This window comes from Carlito syrichta, unplaced genomic scaffold (genome assembly GCF_000164805.1).
Source record: "Carlito syrichta isolate Samal-C Ts95f unplaced genomic scaffold, Tarsius_syrichta-2.0.1 Scaffold314085, whole genome shotgun sequence".
NCBI lineage: Eukaryota > Metazoa > Chordata > Mammalia > Primates > Tarsiidae > Carlito > Carlito syrichta.
The window spans coordinates 137,778-155,877 of NW_007258181.1; the positions used below are offsets into that span (position 1 = coordinate 137,778).

At 48.4% G+C, this 18,100-nt stretch overlaps 1 protein-coding gene across 1 annotated transcript; it reads left to right on the forward strand.

The window, feature by feature from the left end:
* Nucleotides 1-13,630: 13,630 nt before the first annotated feature.
* On the forward strand, nucleotides 13,631-14,263 carry LOC103273540 (60S ribosomal protein L36-like). Its single transcript, XM_008070976.1, has 2 exons — nucleotides 13,631-13,858; nucleotides 14,168-14,263. Exons 1-2 carry the CDS (start codon nucleotides 13,631-13,633, stop codon nucleotides 14,261-14,263), a joined length of 324 nt encoding a protein of 107 aa, XP_008069167.1.
* The last annotated feature ends 3,837 nt before the right edge of the window (nucleotides 14,264-18,100 follow it).

The following is an 18,100-nucleotide window of genomic DNA, read 5'->3' on the forward strand; positions in this document are numbered from 1 at the left end:
GGTTGCAAAACTTGTTTACCTGTGTGACATATTCAACCTGCTCAATGAACTCAATCTGTCACTTCAGGGGAGAACGACAACTGTGCTCAAGTTGGCAGATAGAGTGGCTACATTCAAAGCCAAACTGGAATTATGGGGTCAATGAGTGAACACGGGGATTTTTGACATGTTTCAAACATTAGCAGAAATTTTGAAAGAGACTGAGCCAGGACTTTCTTTCTCTCGGCTGCTGCATGACTACCTATCTCAGCTTTCAAAAGAGTTTGAGCATTACTTCCCAACTACAAAAGACCCCTGAATTGGGAAGGAATGGATCCATGACCCATTTGTGAATAATTCAGGTGAATTGACTTTGTCTGTGCTAGAAGAGGATCAACTGCTTGAGACTGCAAATGATGGTGTCTTTAAAAGTATGTTTGAGACAACTTCAAATCTCCATATGTTCTGGATTAAAGTCGATACTTTCACTATATATTACAATATAATAATGATATAAAATGCATAACAAATGTAATGCACTTGAATAATTCTGAAACTATCCCCCACCCCTGGCCTATGAAAAAATTGTCTTTCATGAAACGAGTCCCTGATGCTAAAAAGGTTGAGGACCACTGACCTGAAGGAATCTGAATGAGATCAGTGAGTTGTATCACTGTCATTTTTTGGTCTTGATCCAGAAGCCTCATGTTTGCATTCAGGGTAATATAAAATTGCGTGGATGCTAAAAACGTACTGTCAGGCTTAGCAGGGCCAGGGCAGTGCTCTCTGACCCCAGTGCTGAGGCTACTGATGCTGGGTGCTGGACACAGAGCCCGTGACCCTGCAGGGAGTGCCTTGGCTGGCCTGGAGGCCTGAAGGGTGTGCCACTGTCCTGGTCTCTATCAGCAGGTGGCAGGAGGAGGCTTCGCCAAGATGGGAGCAGGGTTGGGAATGGGAGGCAGCTACCCCTCCGTCTGCTCGTGTTCCCAGGGGACCCCAGAGGCATCCTTCAAGGGCTGCAGACTTATCAGGGGAGCAAGAGCCATTTTCCCTGCCAGGATGGGAGTTGATCCTGCCCCAGTGCCAACATCATTCACAGGGAAAGGCTCCCTATCAGTGAATGAGAGGAAAGTGTTGCGTAACTGATGTAAAAATAGACTTACGTTCAAGTGTGTTTACAGGGTTGAGATCTCTATTTGAGCTCCTTATGAAATAGGTTGGCTTCTGTCAAGTGGAATCTTCGGGGACACTGAGCAGAACATGTTCTGTCCGTAGAGGAAGCAGGTTAATTGGGTGGAGGAGGGAGCGGGATGGATGGCCCTTGCCTGGGGACAGGAGTCGGGTCTCACAATCCCTTAAGTTGTTCCCTTAAAGCCTGGATATACTGATAGCCACCATCTGCTGTAAACGTGGCATCTGGTGCTGTCTGTCTCTCTGTCTATCCATCTAGATATCAAGATCACCTACCCATCACACAGTCCTTTATGCCATGGGAAGGTCAGGGGAAAATAGCTTAACACAAGAGGGGGAGGGTGGGAGAGATTGACCCCAGGCTCCCTGCCTCCTCTCCCCAGAGCCTCATGCTCCACCCCCTTAGTTCATCAAATGCTGACCGTCTGTCAAGGCACACTTCCTAACCTCTCCCACTGTGACCACGGAGTCCTCCCTCACATGAGACCCCATGAGGTAGGGGCTACTACTATCCTCGTTTTACCAGGGGGGAAACTGAGGCACAATGAGTTTGGTTTATTTTTATTTTTTATAGCATGTCAGCCAAGTCACACTTGGGATTTGAATCTGGGCAGCCTGGCTCCAGAGTCTGACCCCACCCTTGTGGGGTATCAGGGAACACCCCTCACCCATGTGTGTTTGGAAGGAGGGTGACTGCAATGTGGGCTCAGAAGCCCTGGGATGCAGGCCTGGCTGTGCCGCCGTCGGCCATGTGACTGACAGGCAGAAATCCCCCTCTGCTCCCCTCCTACCCCACTGCAGCTCTCTGTGTGGCTCCCTCTGTGGGTTTTTTAAGCTTGCTGTGGCAGACACGGTGGGAGAGATGGGTCTTGGCCACCCAAGAGCACTCAATACCCAAGGCACGCTCTGTTTCAGGAAGGCAAACCTATCTTATCCATTCTGGCTGCTACATTGACCATGGACTGGGCAGCTTATAAACAACAGAGATCTATTTCTCACGGTTCTGGAGCTGGGATGCTCAAGGTCAAGGTGCCAGCAGACTTGGTGTCTGGTGAGGGCCTGCTTCCTGATTCAGACAGTGCCTTCCTGCTGTGCCCTCGAATGGCAGAAGGGGCAAAGGCACTCTCTGGGGTCCCTTTCATAAGGGCACTAATCCTCTTCCTGCAGGCTCCACTTCCCAAAGGCTCCACCTCCTGAGACTATCCCCAAAGAGGGTTAGGTGTCAGCATCCGAATCTTGGGTGGGCACAAACATTCTGACCACAGCAAAACCCAGGAGACCAGGGCCCTGCTTTCATGGAGCTTAATGACAAAGGCCAGTAGGCAGGTGAAACAGGGCATGCTGGATGGCAGTGAGGGCTGGGAGAGGAAGCAAAGCCCAAGGGAGGCACTGTGCCATCGTACATGGGACAAGCTGAGGGAAGGGCCTCCCTAACAGTGTGACATTTGGACAAACCTGAGGGAGGAAGAGCCATCCAGGCAGTGGGAACAGCACGTATCAAGGCCCTGAGGACAGCGGCATGCTTGAGGGCTTCAGGAAGGGCAGACTGCGGGGGAGGGCAGGTGATCATAGAAGGTTCTGGCAGCAATTGCCTCATTGTCTCCGAAATGATATACCAGTGCATTCCACGACCAAACAAAACAAAACAAAACAAAACAAAACAAAACAGGTGAGTGGTGCCTGAGGCCGGTAGGAGGACACTCAGGCGGTGATGGAAGTGTTCTGAATTTTGACTGCGATGGTGGTTTCATGGGTGTTGATGTCTGTCATACTCACTGACTTGGGCAGTTTAAATGGGCATAGCTTATTATGCACAAATTATAGCTCAATTTAAAAAGCACTGGAGGCTGGATGTTTTGGCTCATGCCTGTAATCCCAGGATTTAGGGAGGCCGAGGAAGGAGGATTGCTTTAGCCAAGGTATTTGAGACCAGCCTAGGCAACATAGCAAGACCTTGTCTCTACAAAAGTAAAAAAGTAAAAAAAGTATAGCCAGGTGTTGTGGCACACGCCTGTAGTCCCCGCTATTTGGGCGACTGAGGTGGAAGGATTGTCTGAGTCCAGCAGGTTGAGGCTGCGATGAGCAGTGATTATGCCACTGCACTCCAGCCTGGGTGACAGAGTGAGATCTCGATTCAACAACAACAAAAACCAACATTTTAATGAATTCCAGATATCAGTTGCACAGCCTGGAGTTATTGCCATCCATGCTTCATAGCACACTCTTCATGCTGGTCCCTACTTGCTCTCCCTGATTTTAATATGATAGTAATTACACAACAAACATGTGACTCCCATGACCAACCCAAGAACTATAGAACCCAGTCACTTCTGCTTGGATCTAATCTTCTTCACCCTAGGTCCTTGTTCCTCCACTACTCTGCGCTGGTGCTCCGTCATATGTGTGTGTGTATGTGTACTTAAAATGGTTAAGCTTTTTTTTTTTTAATTTATTAAAAGAATATCACTCTTCAGCAACTTTCTGTACTGGCGTTTCCTGCTCAATATTACGTTATAAGACTTACATTATTTTATTTTATTTAAAAAATTTTTATTTTAAGGATGTGGGGTACAATTCAGGCTTAGGCATACAAATGTTCATTATGCAGGTACCCTTGTGGATAATTTGTGCACCCCCTTCCCCTGGAAGATTCCCACTACTGCCAATCCCACCTCTCCCCTGACCCCTGGCAGTTTCCTGCTGCCAAACCTTTTCTTATAGTATTATGAAAATTGTTCAAGGTCTGCTTATGAGTGAAAACGTGTGATACTCAGTTCTTTGTTTCTGTGACAGATTACTCAGTAGTATTATAGACTCTAAGTACATCCAAGTTGCTGTGAAATTCATAATTTCGTCCTTCTTTATGACTGCGTAATATTCAATTGTGTATATGTATCACATTTTTTTTTCCTGTCCTCTTTCGATGGGCAGAGTGGTTGGTTCCATGTTTTTGCTATTGTGAACAATGCTGCAATAAACATAGGTGTGCAGGTATCTTTTTCATAGAGTGATTTGAATTCCTCTGGGTATATTCGTGGAAGGGGGATTGTGGGGTCATATGGAAGGTCGATTTTTAGATCTTTTAGGAATCACCAAACTGAGGCTGTATTAGTTTAGACTCCCACCAACAGTGTAGAAGTGCTCCCTTTTCCCAGCATCCTCTCCAGCATCTGTTGTTTTTTGAGTTATTGATGATGGCCATTCTGACTGGAATTAGATGGTATCTCAGTGTAGTTTTAATTTGCATTTCTTTGATGACTAGTGAGGCTGAGCATTTTTTCATGTATCTATTGGCTGCTCATTTGTTTTCTTTTGAGAAGTGTCTATTCATATCTTTTGCCCACTTTGTAATGGGGCTGCTTGTTTTTTTCTTTTTAGCACATTTCAGTTCCTTATAGATCCTAGATGTTAGGCCTTTGTCAGACATACAGTTGGTAAATATTTTTTCCCAGTCTGTGAGACTTGTCCACATTTTATGTGTGCTGTAGTTCAGCCTGTGCCACTGCTGTAGACCGGGGGTATCCAACAGTTTGGCTTCCCTGGGCTGCATCAAGTAAAGAGGAATTGTCTTGGGCCACACATGAATTATATAATACAGTTAGTGTATATACATAATGAGACTTCTTTTATTTTTAATATAAAGTTTAGAAAAATGAACAATATAAAACTAGTAGGAAATTTGACCTTGTTTTTATAAAACTGATTTCTCAGTGTCTGGTTTGATGGAAGTGGTCACAATTCTTAGTGAGTTCTCAAGGTGCTCATCAAAAATGTTTGTTTAAATTTTGCTTTTTGTGTGCTTTATAATTGAAAACAACTGCTCACCAAAAGTAATGTCATGAATTAGGCGTGATGTTGAACTTCAAAGATAGAACTATGCATGGGATCATGAAGAAAATAAATGCTAAAAACACATAATGTTAAAAGAGTTTGTAGCGTCGCATTACTAGCTGTCCTGGGTTCTATGTAGCCCATGGCCTGTGGGTTGGACATGCCTGCTGTAGAATGTTCCACTGTGTGATCCTATCATGAGTTACTGGTCCATTCTCTCCTCTTGCTGCTGGCCACGTGAGCTGTCCTGTGTGGGCTCCTAGAAGCCTGCAGGGATTTCTCTGGGTTGGGTAGCTAAGAATGCAGTTGGGATTGTGAAAATGTAAAATTCTGACGGGAAAGACAATGTGTCCTTGTTTTCCAAAACGTTAGCATCGCCTAACACTCTACTAGCAACATGCAAGAGTTCTGTTGATCCAGATCCCTTTACAACATCTAGAATTAGCAAACATTTTGATTTTTTTGTCAGTCAACTGTATGCAAAATTGTGTGTTTTCCTGAATCATGTCCCTTGGTTAATAGTGAGGACAAGCATTTCTTTGACTGTTTTTCTTCTGGGAAATGCCTGTTCATGCCCTTTCCCTATTTTTTTATTGGGTCATTTATTTTTCCTTATTGATTCATAGGAGCTCTTTGTCAGTCCTCCTGGTTTGGATATTGTCTCCTGGTTTGTAGCTTGTCTTTTCACTTTCATTAAGGCAGAATTTGATGAATAAAAGTCCTTCATTGTAATGTCAAGTTCACCAGTCTTCTTTCATATTATTGATATTTTTTGTGTGTCTTGTTTAAGAAATCCTTGATGAATTATGCTGAGCTCACATGGATATTCACCTGTACTTTCTTCTCTCCAAAACTTTAAGGAAGTTTGCTTTTGACATTTTATTTGTTTTGTGTGTGTGTGTGTGCGTGTGTATGTGTATATGTCTGGGATCTCACTTTCATCCAGGCTGGAATGCAGTGGCACAATCGTAGCTCACCACAGCTTCCACCTCCTGGGCTCAGATAATCCTCTCACCTCAGTCTTCCAAGTAGCTGGGACTATAGGCATGCACCAACACACCTGGCTATTTTTTTTTTAAGTCAGAGTCCCATTCTGTCACCCAGGCTGGAATGCAGTGTCACACTCACAGCCACCACAGCCTCGACCACCTGGGCTCAGGCAACCTTCTGCCTCAGACTTCCAAGTAGCTGAAACCACAGGTGCACACCACCATGCCTGGCTAGTTTTTGATTTATTGTAGAGACAAAGTCTTGCTAAGTTGTCCAGGCTTGTCTCAAACCCCTAGGCTCAGACAATCCTTTTGCCTCTGCCTCCCAAAGTGCTTGGATTACAGGTGTGAGCCACCACTGTGTCTGGCCCCAGCTAATTTTTTGATTTCCTGTAGAGATGAGATCTCACTATGTCACCCAGTCTGGTCTCAAACCTCTGGGCTCAGGCAATCCTCCCACCTTGGCCTGCCAAAGTGCTGAGTTTATAGGTGTGAGCCCAAAGCCTGGCTGACATTTCATTTCCTGATCAGTTTGGAGACGCTTTCTGTATACAGTATGAACAAAGGATCTCATTTTTTCATGTAGTTTTTCAGCTTAATTCATCAGTGACCTCCCCAGGGACTCACATGTCACCTCTCAATTTATCAAATCCACCTGTGGGTAGTCACGTTTTTGGGTTCTGTATCCTGCTCAATTAATCAGTGTGTCTATTCTGAGCCAAGACCACACTTCACACTCGACTATGGCTTTCTGATTTGCCTCCTCAGCCCATGGGACAATTGCATCTCTTTCTTTTTCTTCTTCAGCAGTGTTTGCTGTTCTTTTAAAAAATTGAGCTATAACCTACACATCGTAAAGTACACAAGCTTCAAGGGTACATTTCAATTAATTTTACAAATGTATACACTTATTCCAAACACTAGTGCTGCATAAGAAACTTCTCTAAAATGGAGCAGCATAAAACAATCCTGCTACGGTGTTGGGATTCTGCAGGGGTCTCTCTGTGACAGGTAACTAGTAATGCAGTCTGGATCGTAGAAATGCAAAATTTTGACTTGACAGTATGACTTCTGTTTTTGCGAAATGCTTGCATCGACAAACTCTCCACTGGTGATATGTAAGAGTTCTGTGTAGGGAGGCCAGACAGGATGCAGGCACAGCTCACCTCTGCTCGGTGATGTGTGAAGAGTTGAAGGCCAGGCATGAACTGAAGCCTTGGCATGCATGCAGTTGCGGTGGCTTTCCTCACATGTCTTCTGGTTGATGCTGTCTAGGACTTCAGGGGGCTGTGACCGGACTCCTACACATGCCCCTCTATGTGGTCTTTCCTCATGGTTTAGATTGGGCTTTCTCACAACATAGTGGATGAATTCCATGATGGGAGGGTCCCAAGAGAGCCAGAGGAAGCACATGGCATTTCATGATTCAGACTTGGAGGTCACCTAGAGAGTTATTGGTCAAGGGGATCACAAAAGTCTCCCCAGGTTCAAGGGGGCGGGGACACAGACTATGCAGCTCAACAAGAGAAGTCTCAAGGTCACATTATAAAAAGAGTTTGTGGTATGGGAGAAGATGCACCCATCTTTGGAAAATACAGCCTGCCACTTCTGTGTAACCAGTGCCCAAATCAAGATACAAAATATTTCCTGCTCCCCAGGGCCCTTCCAGTAGATACCAACCCCTTGAAGTAATAACTACCCTAATGTCGATTGACATAGATTAGTGCTGCTAACCTTGAATATAAGCATAATATATAAATGAAATCATACAGTGTGTACTCTTTTGTATCTGGCTTCTCATTCTCATCATATTATGTAAAACAGGCCCGTGTTATTGAGTGCAGCAGTGTCTTGTTCTTTTTCACTGCTGTATAGTGTTCTATTGCATGAATATACCAGTTTGTTCATTCTACTCTTGATAACAATAAATAAGCTATTTCCTGTTTTTGATTATTAGGAATAATGATACTATGAACATTCTTGTATGAATTTTTGGGTATACATAGCTACTTGCTGCTGCTGGGCATATATACATCTAGGAGTTGCAGGGTCATAGAATGCTTGTACATTTGGCTTCAATAGATCCTAGAAAATGATTTTTTTTTTTTTGAGTCAGGTCTCACTCTGTCACCCAGGCTGGAGTGCAGTGACACCATGATGGCTCACTACAGACTCCATCTCCTGGGCTCAAGTGATCCTCTCACCTCATTTTATACACTCAACAACAATGTAAACTGAGTTGCATTTCTCTACACTCTCTCATTATGGTTTGAACTAGCAGGTCCCCAATGACTAATGGTGTTGAGGGCTTTTTCATATGTTCATTGGCCACTTGGATAGATTTTTTGGTAAAGTGCTTTTTCAAGTCTCTCAATCACTTATTTTAAAATGGGTAGTTGGCCTTTTTCTTATTGGTTTGTGTGAGTTTCTTGTTCTGGGTATAAGACTTTTGTTAGATATTACCTGGAGTCGGCAAAACTCAAGTCAGGGCCCAGCTCTCCAGAGATTTCCCTCACTTGGACACCAGTTGTCAGCTTAGGCAGTCCAGGGTCTTTGTTTCGGCCCATGAGTTCCCCAGGTACTCTCTTGTATTTGGTAATTCACTGGAACAACTCACAGAGTCAGGGAGAGCACTGTTCTTGTGATAACAGCAAAAACACATTATAGCAAAAGGTTGCAAGTCAGAACCAGCCAAGAGGAGAGAGGCATAGGGCAAAGTTTGGGAGAGTCCCAGTGAGAGGCTTCTGCTGTTCTCAGGGACTCACTACCCTCTCGGCACCTGGATATGTCAGGGATCACCTTCAGTAACATGACTCCTAGCTGGTAAGGACTCCGGTCCCTTCCCCAGTGGTCTGCTCCCACGCCATGCTTCCCTAGGCAACTGCATGTGTCATTGGTTGTACTTCATAGGGTTGGGAGGGGGTGAGGGTAAAGGGCTGTGACGGGCCATAAATGGCCATGTTAGGCTCAAATGCTCCTTCTCTTCTTCATGTCCTTGGTACACACATCACTGACCGTGTCAAGCATACCTGGAATGAGGCTGTGCCAATCAGTCTGCACAGATTTAAGCAGGTGCAGGTGTCTTTCTCCAACCAGGCTATGGCTGTGACAGCCCCACCGCCACCCCACTGCTCCTATCATGGGGCACCTGCAAGGTGGCCACTGTAGCTTTGCTCACCAAGGCCCTGGGTAGCCTTGGGCAGCCAGGCTCTGGCCATCCTTCCTGTCCCTTGGGGGCTTGGGTTCCCAGACCTTCTCTGCCCTAGGATCATGACTTGTGGAAATGCCTTGTGGAGGGCTGGGAGTGGGCTGGCGCCTTCGACCAAGCTCAGGACCTGTGCAGGGCATGGGCGGAGCTTTTGTATTCTGTATGCAGCCCCTGCCTCACCTTTCCTGGAGGACAGACTGCTCTTGGGGACAACAGGGCTGGACCCTGGCTGAAGGGACTTGAGGGCTCCAGGGCCAGGATGGAGGAGACTGGCCCCATCTCCAAAGCAAAGTACCTGCACGCTGACCTGCCTTCCTTTGCTCTAGAGCTCTCGGGATCAAATGCAGAGAAGGAACGGCAGCAGAGGAAGCATAGGCCAGGCCCCTGGAGCTATGCCTGACCTGTGCTGGAGGGCTGACCTTTCTGGAGAAAGATCCCATCAAGTGTTTGCTGTGCTGAGAAACCAGAGACCGTCTGGCCTCGCTGCTTCCAAGGAGTCGTGTGACCTGGGCCTGGCCTCCAAGGGGCCTCCCCAAGGGGCTTGGAGAGCCTCTAGTAGAGAACACAGGAAGACAGATGATACTTTCTGGAAAAGCACAAGAAAATGCCCATCGGCAGAGGTGGAGTGGCAGTTTTTGACCAGTTGCCAGCTCTGCTGATGAATTGGAACACTGGGATATACTCAGAGGGACCTGAAGCCTTTAGGGAGGAGCCCAATCACCCACTGCGGCTGCCCACAGGTCAGCTCAGTCCAGAGGGCCAGGCTGGGCTTTAGAAGTCTCTGTCTCTCATACCTATAATCCCAGCATTTTGGGAGGCTGAGGTGTGAGGACTGCTAGAGCCCAGGAGTTCAAGACCAGAATGGGTAAATTGGTGAGACCTTATCTCTACAATAAATAAAAAAATTAGCCAGGTGTGGTGGCACATGCCTGTAGTTCCAGCTACTCAGGAGGTTGAGGTGGAAGAATCACCTGAGATCCAGCAGGTCAAGGCTGCAGTAGCTGTGAGTGTGCCACTGCACTCCAGCCTGGGCGACAGAGTGAGATTCTGACTCAGAAAACAAACAAATAAGCAAAAAAAAAAAAAAAAAAACAAACCACAGACCCACACACATGCAACGACACACACTCATGCTCACACACACACACCCCAGCACATGTATACTCCCACACCCACACACTCTCATACTGGCACACCCTGCTATACACATACACACTAACATTCCCAGACACACTCATTCATTCTCACAACGGGATACACACTCATTCACACTCTCACACAGACCAGTACACACATTCCTACTGACATAGTCCTGTGCACACACCCTCACACATCACCATTGGACACACCTACAGCCCTAGGCAAGGGGTCTTTCAGCTCTGCTCCAGCCCTGTTGGGTTGAGGTCATCAGCCCAGGAAAGCAAACATGCGGCTCCATGGCTCCTGGCTGTGCCTAAGGTGAGGGGTCTCCTCCCTCTGGCCTCTTGCCCTTCTCGCTGCCTGAGACCCAAGCATTGGGGCAGATGCAGCATTGCCAGCCAGGAGGACAATGAGCAGTGACGATGTGGCCCTGTCTTGTTGTCCATGTCCTCAGAGCCAGGAAGGGAGTGACCCCATGTCCTACATATGGGCTTGAGTGGTGCATGTGCCCCTCTACATCCTGAGCTTTAAACTGTACCTGGTGACATGGAGCTCATGCTGCCTGTGACTTGAAGCTGAGTTTTCTGCTCAGGGCCTCCGTCACTGTGGCTGCAGTTTTGGACACTGGACCGCTGAGGTTGAGCAGATTTAATTAGCTGACTCCTCTCTAGACTCAGCCCTCAGGAGATCTGCCAGCTCCAGCTGGTGCCCTGTGGAATGAACCTTGGGCCTAGGCCACACCGGGAGTCACGCTTACCACCCCGGGTGGCTCAGGGAAAAGGCTGCTGGGCCTATGTGCAGTGAACATGGTCAGGCATGAGGGTCTAGGGAGGAGTTGTTACGTAAACTCTTGAGACGTGTTTACTTTTGGCCTCAGGTCAGGTGGGTGACAGTTTTATTTTATTTTTTATATTTTTTGTAAAGATGAGATCTCCCTATGTTGCCCAGGCCGGTCTCAAACTCCAGGGCTCAAGTGATCCTTCCATCTCAGCCTCCCAAATTACTGGGATAACAGGCATGAGCCACTCTGATGGCCAGGGTGATGGTTTTACATGGGAAGTGAGATTGTGCAGTCTGTGTCAGGGGGGTTGGATCCTTTCGGCATCTGCTCATATCCCTTGGGGATGGGTTTTCCTGTCTGCTGGGGTGATGACGGCCAGCAGGCCCAGCCATACCACCAGGCCCATCTAGATGAGCATCTCCAGTGGGTGGGGACACGAGGGCTGGAGAGGATTCCTTCGGTCCAGACCACCACAGAGCTGAGAGCCTGGAAAAATACCCTATTGTTTTCTCAAGTGAAGGAAATTTGGGAGCAGGCACGCCCAGCTTGATATGGCATTCCACGATGTTGGGGTCTGGCTTCGTGTACCTTGCTCTGCCCCCAACCTAGCTCGTGACTAAGATGTCACCCTAGGCCCCCAAATGGCTCTGGGGCTGCAGCCATTGAAGCCTGGGCACTGGCACTTGGCCACCTGTCAGCAGCCCATTTTCTCTTGCTCTAGCTTTTGCTCTTCCTTCTAAATACCAAGTTTTGAAAGAGAAATTTATACTCGTTTGCTCCAAATAATAAATAACCTGCACTTTATTTTATTTTTAATAGAAACAGAATTTGGTTCTGTGGCCCAGGTTGGAGTGCAGTGTTGAGGTCACAACTCACTTTGGCCTTAAACTGGATCATCCCACCTCAGCCTTCTGAGTAGCTGAGACTACAGTCATGTGTCACCATGGCTGGCTAATTTTTTTTTTTTTTTTGAGTTAGAGTCTCACTCTGTCGCCCAGACTATAGTGCAGTGGCCGCTCCCAGCCACCACAGCCTCGACCTGCTGGGCTCCGGCGATCCTTCCGCCTCAGCCTTCCAAGTAGCCGGAATTACAGGTGCGCGCTACCATGCCCGGCTAATTTTTTTTTTTTATTTATTGTAGAGATGAAGTCTCGCTGCCCAGGCAGGTCTCGAACCCGCGGGATCAGGCAATCCTCTCACCTCAGCCTCCCAAAGGCACGGGATTACAGGCTGAGCCACCGAGCCTGGCTGGCTGGCTAATTTTTTAAAAACTTTTTTGTAGAGACAGGGTCTTGACATGTTGCTCGGGCTGGACTCGACCTCCCAGCCTCAAGTGATCCTCCTGCTTCGGCCTCCTGAGTAGAGGCATGAGTAGAGGAGTAGAGGTATGAGCCGTCATGCCTGACTGCAGGTGCAGAAACTGAGGCCTGGAAAGTCTGTGGAGTGCCGATGCTGAAGGAAGGGCAAGGGAACAGGAGAGCTGCCCAGTCATTGGGGCATAGAGGACCAGAGTGTGACCCTTTCCTGAGGGCAGATAGGGAGGGAATGTTTCCTCAAGGAGCAAGACCTTGAGGTCTGCGCCCAGGATAGGCCTCCACTGGCCCCATGCCTGAGCCTCTGCACGTCTCCAGGGCGCCTGGGGTGCTCCGCAGAGCTGTTACAAAACTAAAAATGCCCCTGTGTCCCACGTTCCAATTCAGAGACCCGTCTGTTCCCAAGAGAGGAGGCGCCGGCAGCATGAGTTCCACCAGAAGCCGGGTCACCGGGTCCTTGTCTCTGCCCTGCAGACGGCGCATTCCAAGGGCCCCTTGGGGGCCTGCCCCCGCTCTCCCAGGCCCGTCTGCCTTTGCACAAGGGCTTGCTGGTCTGGACTCGCTACGTGACTGCCTGTGTGTGCACAGTCCAGCCAGCATGGGAAGGTGCCTGGGGGCCTGACGCAGGAGCAGCCCCTGCCTGTGCGAACTTGTCATCTGAAACAAGCCAGCAGGCGGTCGTGTCAAAGTGGGTGGAGCCAAACAGTGCTGCTTTGTGGCCTGACGGGCCATGAGGTCACAGGGCCTGGGGAGAGGGGACTATGAATGCGGATGCAACGCACAACCCTCCCTCAGACCCTGGGGCTGGGGTAGGGGTTCCAGGGACTAGGGGGGCTGCTTCCCAGGAAAGCCTGTCCCCCAGCCCCTCAGCCACCTAATCTGCAGCTGCTGAGACTGTTTCTAAACCTGGGGTGTCAGTGACAACTGCTGACGCTGGAAAGTCTCACGCTCAGGCACGTTGAGGCAGATCCGTATATTATGTGGTGAAACTTGCCTTCATTTTCCTTTCTAGGAGAGCTTGTTAAGAAGTGAGTAGGGCGGTGGCTCATGCCTGTAATCCTAGCACTTGAGGAGGCTGAAAAGGGAGGATTGCATGAGTCCAGGAGTTTGAGAACAGCCTGGGCATCACAGTGAGACTCTGTCTCTATTAAAAATAAACAAATACTTCCACCGCGGCAGCCATTGGAAAGCAGCAGCCATGGTCCTGTGCTACCCCATGGCTGTGGGCCTCAACAAGGGCCACAAAGTGACCAAGAACATGAGCAAGCTGAGACATAGTCACCATCGCGGGTGCCTGACCAAGCACACCAAGTGCGTGCGGGACATGATCCAGGAGGTGTGCGGCTTTGCCCCCTACAAGCGGAGCGTCGTGGAGCTGCTCAAGGTCTCCAAGGACAAGTGGGCACTCAAGTTCATCAAGAAACGGGTGGGAGCTGGGCTCGGTGACTCAGCCTATAATCCTGTGCTTTGGGAGGCTGAGGTGAGTGGATTGCCTGAGTTCACGGGTTCGAGACCCGCCTGGGCAACTTGACGAGACCTCATCTCTACAATAAATCAAAAACTAGCTGGGCTTGGTAGCGTGCGCCTGTAGTTCCAGCTACTTGGAAGGCTGAGACGGAAGGATCGCTGGAGCCCAGCGGGTCGAGGCTGCAGTGGCCAGGAGCGTGCCACTGCACTCCAGTCTGGGCGACAGAGTGAGACTCTAACTCAAAAAAAAAAAAATAAAAAAATAAAGAAACGGGTGGGGACGCACATCCGTGCCAAGAGGAAGTGTGAGGAGCTGAGCAACGTGCTGGCCGCCATGAGGGAGGAGGCGGCCAAGAAGAACTGAGCCCTTGGCCCCAGTAAAGCCCTTGCAGAAAAAAAATAAAAATAAATAACTAAAATATTTAAAAATTAATTAAAAAATAAATGAGTGGGGACTTGTCGCTGGGGAAATACGAACCAAGCAAGGAAAGCATGGAATGCATTGAGACTTCATTGAGCATTTCTTCTTATAATGAAGGTGGTTCTCCACCTGAGATGGCTAGCATGTGGAATACACAGGCTCATGACGACCGGGTCTGTCAGGACTTTCTAGCCCATCAGGTGGGGTACCCTTGGTGATGCAGACACAGGCCCTGTTGGTCAGCTACCATCATGACAGTACTGTGTAACGAGCACTCCTGATGCAGTGACTGTCGCAGAGGACTCTGGCTCCTGTTAACTGTTGGTGGGCCACCAGAACGCACAGGCTCAGTTCCGGGTGGCAGGTGCAGCTCTGCTCCCGTGTCATTTTCCTCAGTCCCATGGGCAGGTCAGGGCACACAGCTGTGGTGACAGAGGTGCCAGGGGCAAACCCAGCTGTGCCTGCACACTTGAATTTCTCGTACCATGTCCACTGTCATCCCTGGACCTAGGCAAGTTGCATGGCAAAATCCAAAGTCAAGAGCTTGAGGATAGCACTCGGCCCTTCCTGAGGCCACAGCAAGGGCACGTCCCCAATAGTCCCTGAATGTAGAGAGGGGTGGGGCCAAAGGACAGGGGCTGGTGCTGGTGCTGGCTGAGGAGTTAGAAAAGAGGACATGTGTTGGACACAGTGGTCACACCTGTAATCCCAGCACTTTGGGAGGCCAAGACGGGAAGATTCCTTGAGCCCAGGAGTTCCTGGACAACATAGTGAAAACTTGTCTCTACAAAAAAAACCCCAAAACCAAAATCAGCCAGGTGTGGTGGCATGCACCTGTAGTCCCAGTACTCGGGATGCTGGGGTGGAAAGATCACCTGAGCCCAGGAGGTTAGGCTGTTGTGATCCATGATCATCATGATTGTGTCACTGCACTCTAGCCTGGGCAGCAGAGTAAGACCTCGACTCAAAAAAAAAAAAAAAAAAAAAAAAAAGAGTGGGTGAGAGAGAGAAAGAAAAGAGAACATGTGAAATTTGCCAGTAGAAAGACCCAGTGCTACATTTTGCTGCTTCTCTGTGCCTCAGTTTCTCCTGTAATTAACATAAGAGATGAATTCCAGCTTTCCCTGGGCTTGTCCCAAAGGGGCTCCCTGGACTACCCTGGAAAAGCACATTGGGATTTGATTCTGTGGCAGACTTCCTGGGAGGCACTGGGAAGCTGTGCCTTATCAGCACAGAGCTGGTTCTTGGCTCAGCCAGGCCTATACGACCCCTCGAGGGAGATAGGTCACAGAAGGGGTCTTCCAGCAGGTGCCAGCCTTGGGGATCCCTCACGAGTTCTGCTGTGGACACAACACCATGGATAAGGTTAGGGCTGAGACCACCCCCGAGCTTCCCAAACCCTCAGAAACTCTTGTAACTCAGTGGCCTCCGCCTCCCGGGGCCCCTCCCTGTGCAGACGAAGGGCCGCATCTGGCCCTGCAGAGCCTGCGAGAGGGTGGCCAGGGTGGGCCCAGCAGGAGGAACTTGGTCCAGGGGTGAATGTCCTTTCGTGCCATCACCTTTCCCTTTCCAGCCACGTGGCAAGGCTGCTTCCCCATAGCCAGCAGACCTGCCAGAGCAGCGGGGGAGGCGTGGCCTCGCCCAGTGTGCCTGTATTGAGTGGCTCAGTCCACCCGCCCCACCCAGCCTTCTGGGCACCTTGTCTAGCCCATCCTGCACGGACAGACTCACTGCACTCAGTCTGTGGCTGTGGGAGCCCCCAAACCCTCCGTCCCTACAGGCAGTGGCAGGATCTGCCCAGCGTCTGCGACTCACACTTACACCAGCCTGTCGAGGACCGAGAGGGAGGGGTGTGAGTATGAGTGCGTGTGTAGTGTGAGCTGTGTGTGCGTATATGGTATGTGTGGTGTGTGTGGTGTATGTGTGTATGTGCACATGTGTGTATGTGGTATGTGTGTGATATGTATATGGTAGGTGTGGTATATGTGTGATGTGTGAGGTATGTATGGTATATGAGTGGTATGTGTAGTATATGTAATGTATGTGTGATGTGAGGGGTATGTGTGATGTGTGAGGTGTGTGTATAGTGCATTTATGGTGTGTGTGGTATGTGTGATGTGTATGTAATATGTATGTGTGGTGTATGTGGTTATATGGTGTATAGTGTGTACATAGTATGTTTGTGGTGTGTGTGTATGTGGTGTATGCGTGGCATGTGTATATGTGGTATGTGTGGTGTGTGTATGTGTGGTATGTGTGTATGTGGTGTTTGTGTGTGGTGAATATATGATATGTGTTTGGTGTGTGTATGGTGTATGTGTGGTGTGTGTGTGTGGCATGTGTGGCATATGTGTGTATGTGGTTTGTGCCATGTGTATGTGGCATGTGTGTGTATGTGGTGTGTGTGGCATATGTGTATAAGTGGTGTGTGTGGTATCTGTGTGCATATACTGTATGTGTGGTGTGTGTAAGGTGTGTGTGTGGGGTATGTGATGTGTGTGTCTATGTGGTATGTGTGTGGCAAGTGTGTTCAAGTGGTGTGTGTGTGGCATATGTGTATGGGATGTGTGTGGTGTGTGTATGGTGTGTGTGGTGTGTATAGGCATGTGTGTGATGTGTGTATATGTGGTGTGTATGTGGCACGTGTGTGTGGTGTGTGTGGGATGTATATGTATAGTGTGTGAGAGGCACGTATATTTGTATGTGGTATGTGGTGTATGTGTGGTGTGTGTGCATGTGGTATGTGTGGTACATGTGTGTGTGGTGTGTGTGACATGTGGCATGCATGCATGCATGCACGTGCGGCATGCACGTGTGCGCTGTATGTACATGTGGTGTGTGGCACATGTGTTCATGTGGTGTGTGGGAGCATGTGTGTGTGGTATGTGTGGCATGTGTATATGTGGTGTGTGTGTGTGGCACATGTGTGTATGGCACATGTGTGTATGTGGTGTTTTGGGGGACGTGTGTGTGTAGCATGGTGCATGCATGCATGTGGTGTGTATGTGGCATACATGTATATATATATAGTGTGTGGGGCATGTGTGTGTTTGTTGTATGTATGTGGAGTGTGTGTGTATGTGGTGTGTGAAGTCATGTGTGTGTGTGTGTGTGTGTGTGTGTGTGTGTGTGTATGTGTGTTTTGAATAAATGAGCCCTAGCCAGAACATCCTCAAATATCTGAGGAGACCTGGGTCCCCTCTTTCAGCACTTTGAGAGTCTTCTCTGTGTTAAGGATAAAAACCAGCTAAAAGCAATCTTAATTTTTTTTTCTGGGGGGGGTGATGACTCTGTTGCCCAAGTTAGAGTGCAGTGACACAATCACAGCTCCCCATACCCTCAAACTCCTTGGTTCAATCCTCCAATCTCAGTCTCCCAAGTACTAGGATTTCAGACACATGACATTATGCCTAGCTAATTTTTTTAATTTAGTTTTTTATATTTTGTAAAGATGAGGTCTCACTATGTTACCTAGACTGGTCTTGTATTACTGGCCTCAAGCAATTCTCCTGCCTCAGTCTTCCAAAATGCTAGGCTTGCAGGAATAAGCCACCACACCCAGCATCAAAATATTCTTTACACGTGAAAATGGGTTTGCTTATTATGTTCTTTTCCAAACCGACATGGAGAATTGAGGCATGATTCAGGGAGCATCTGCTGTAAATGTGGGAAAAAATAAACAGGAACAATTACAGCACACTCAGCATCTTTCCACAGAGCCATGCCAATATGCCCATAACTTAAACCATTTAGTTCTTTCAAGCACACTATGAGGTTTTT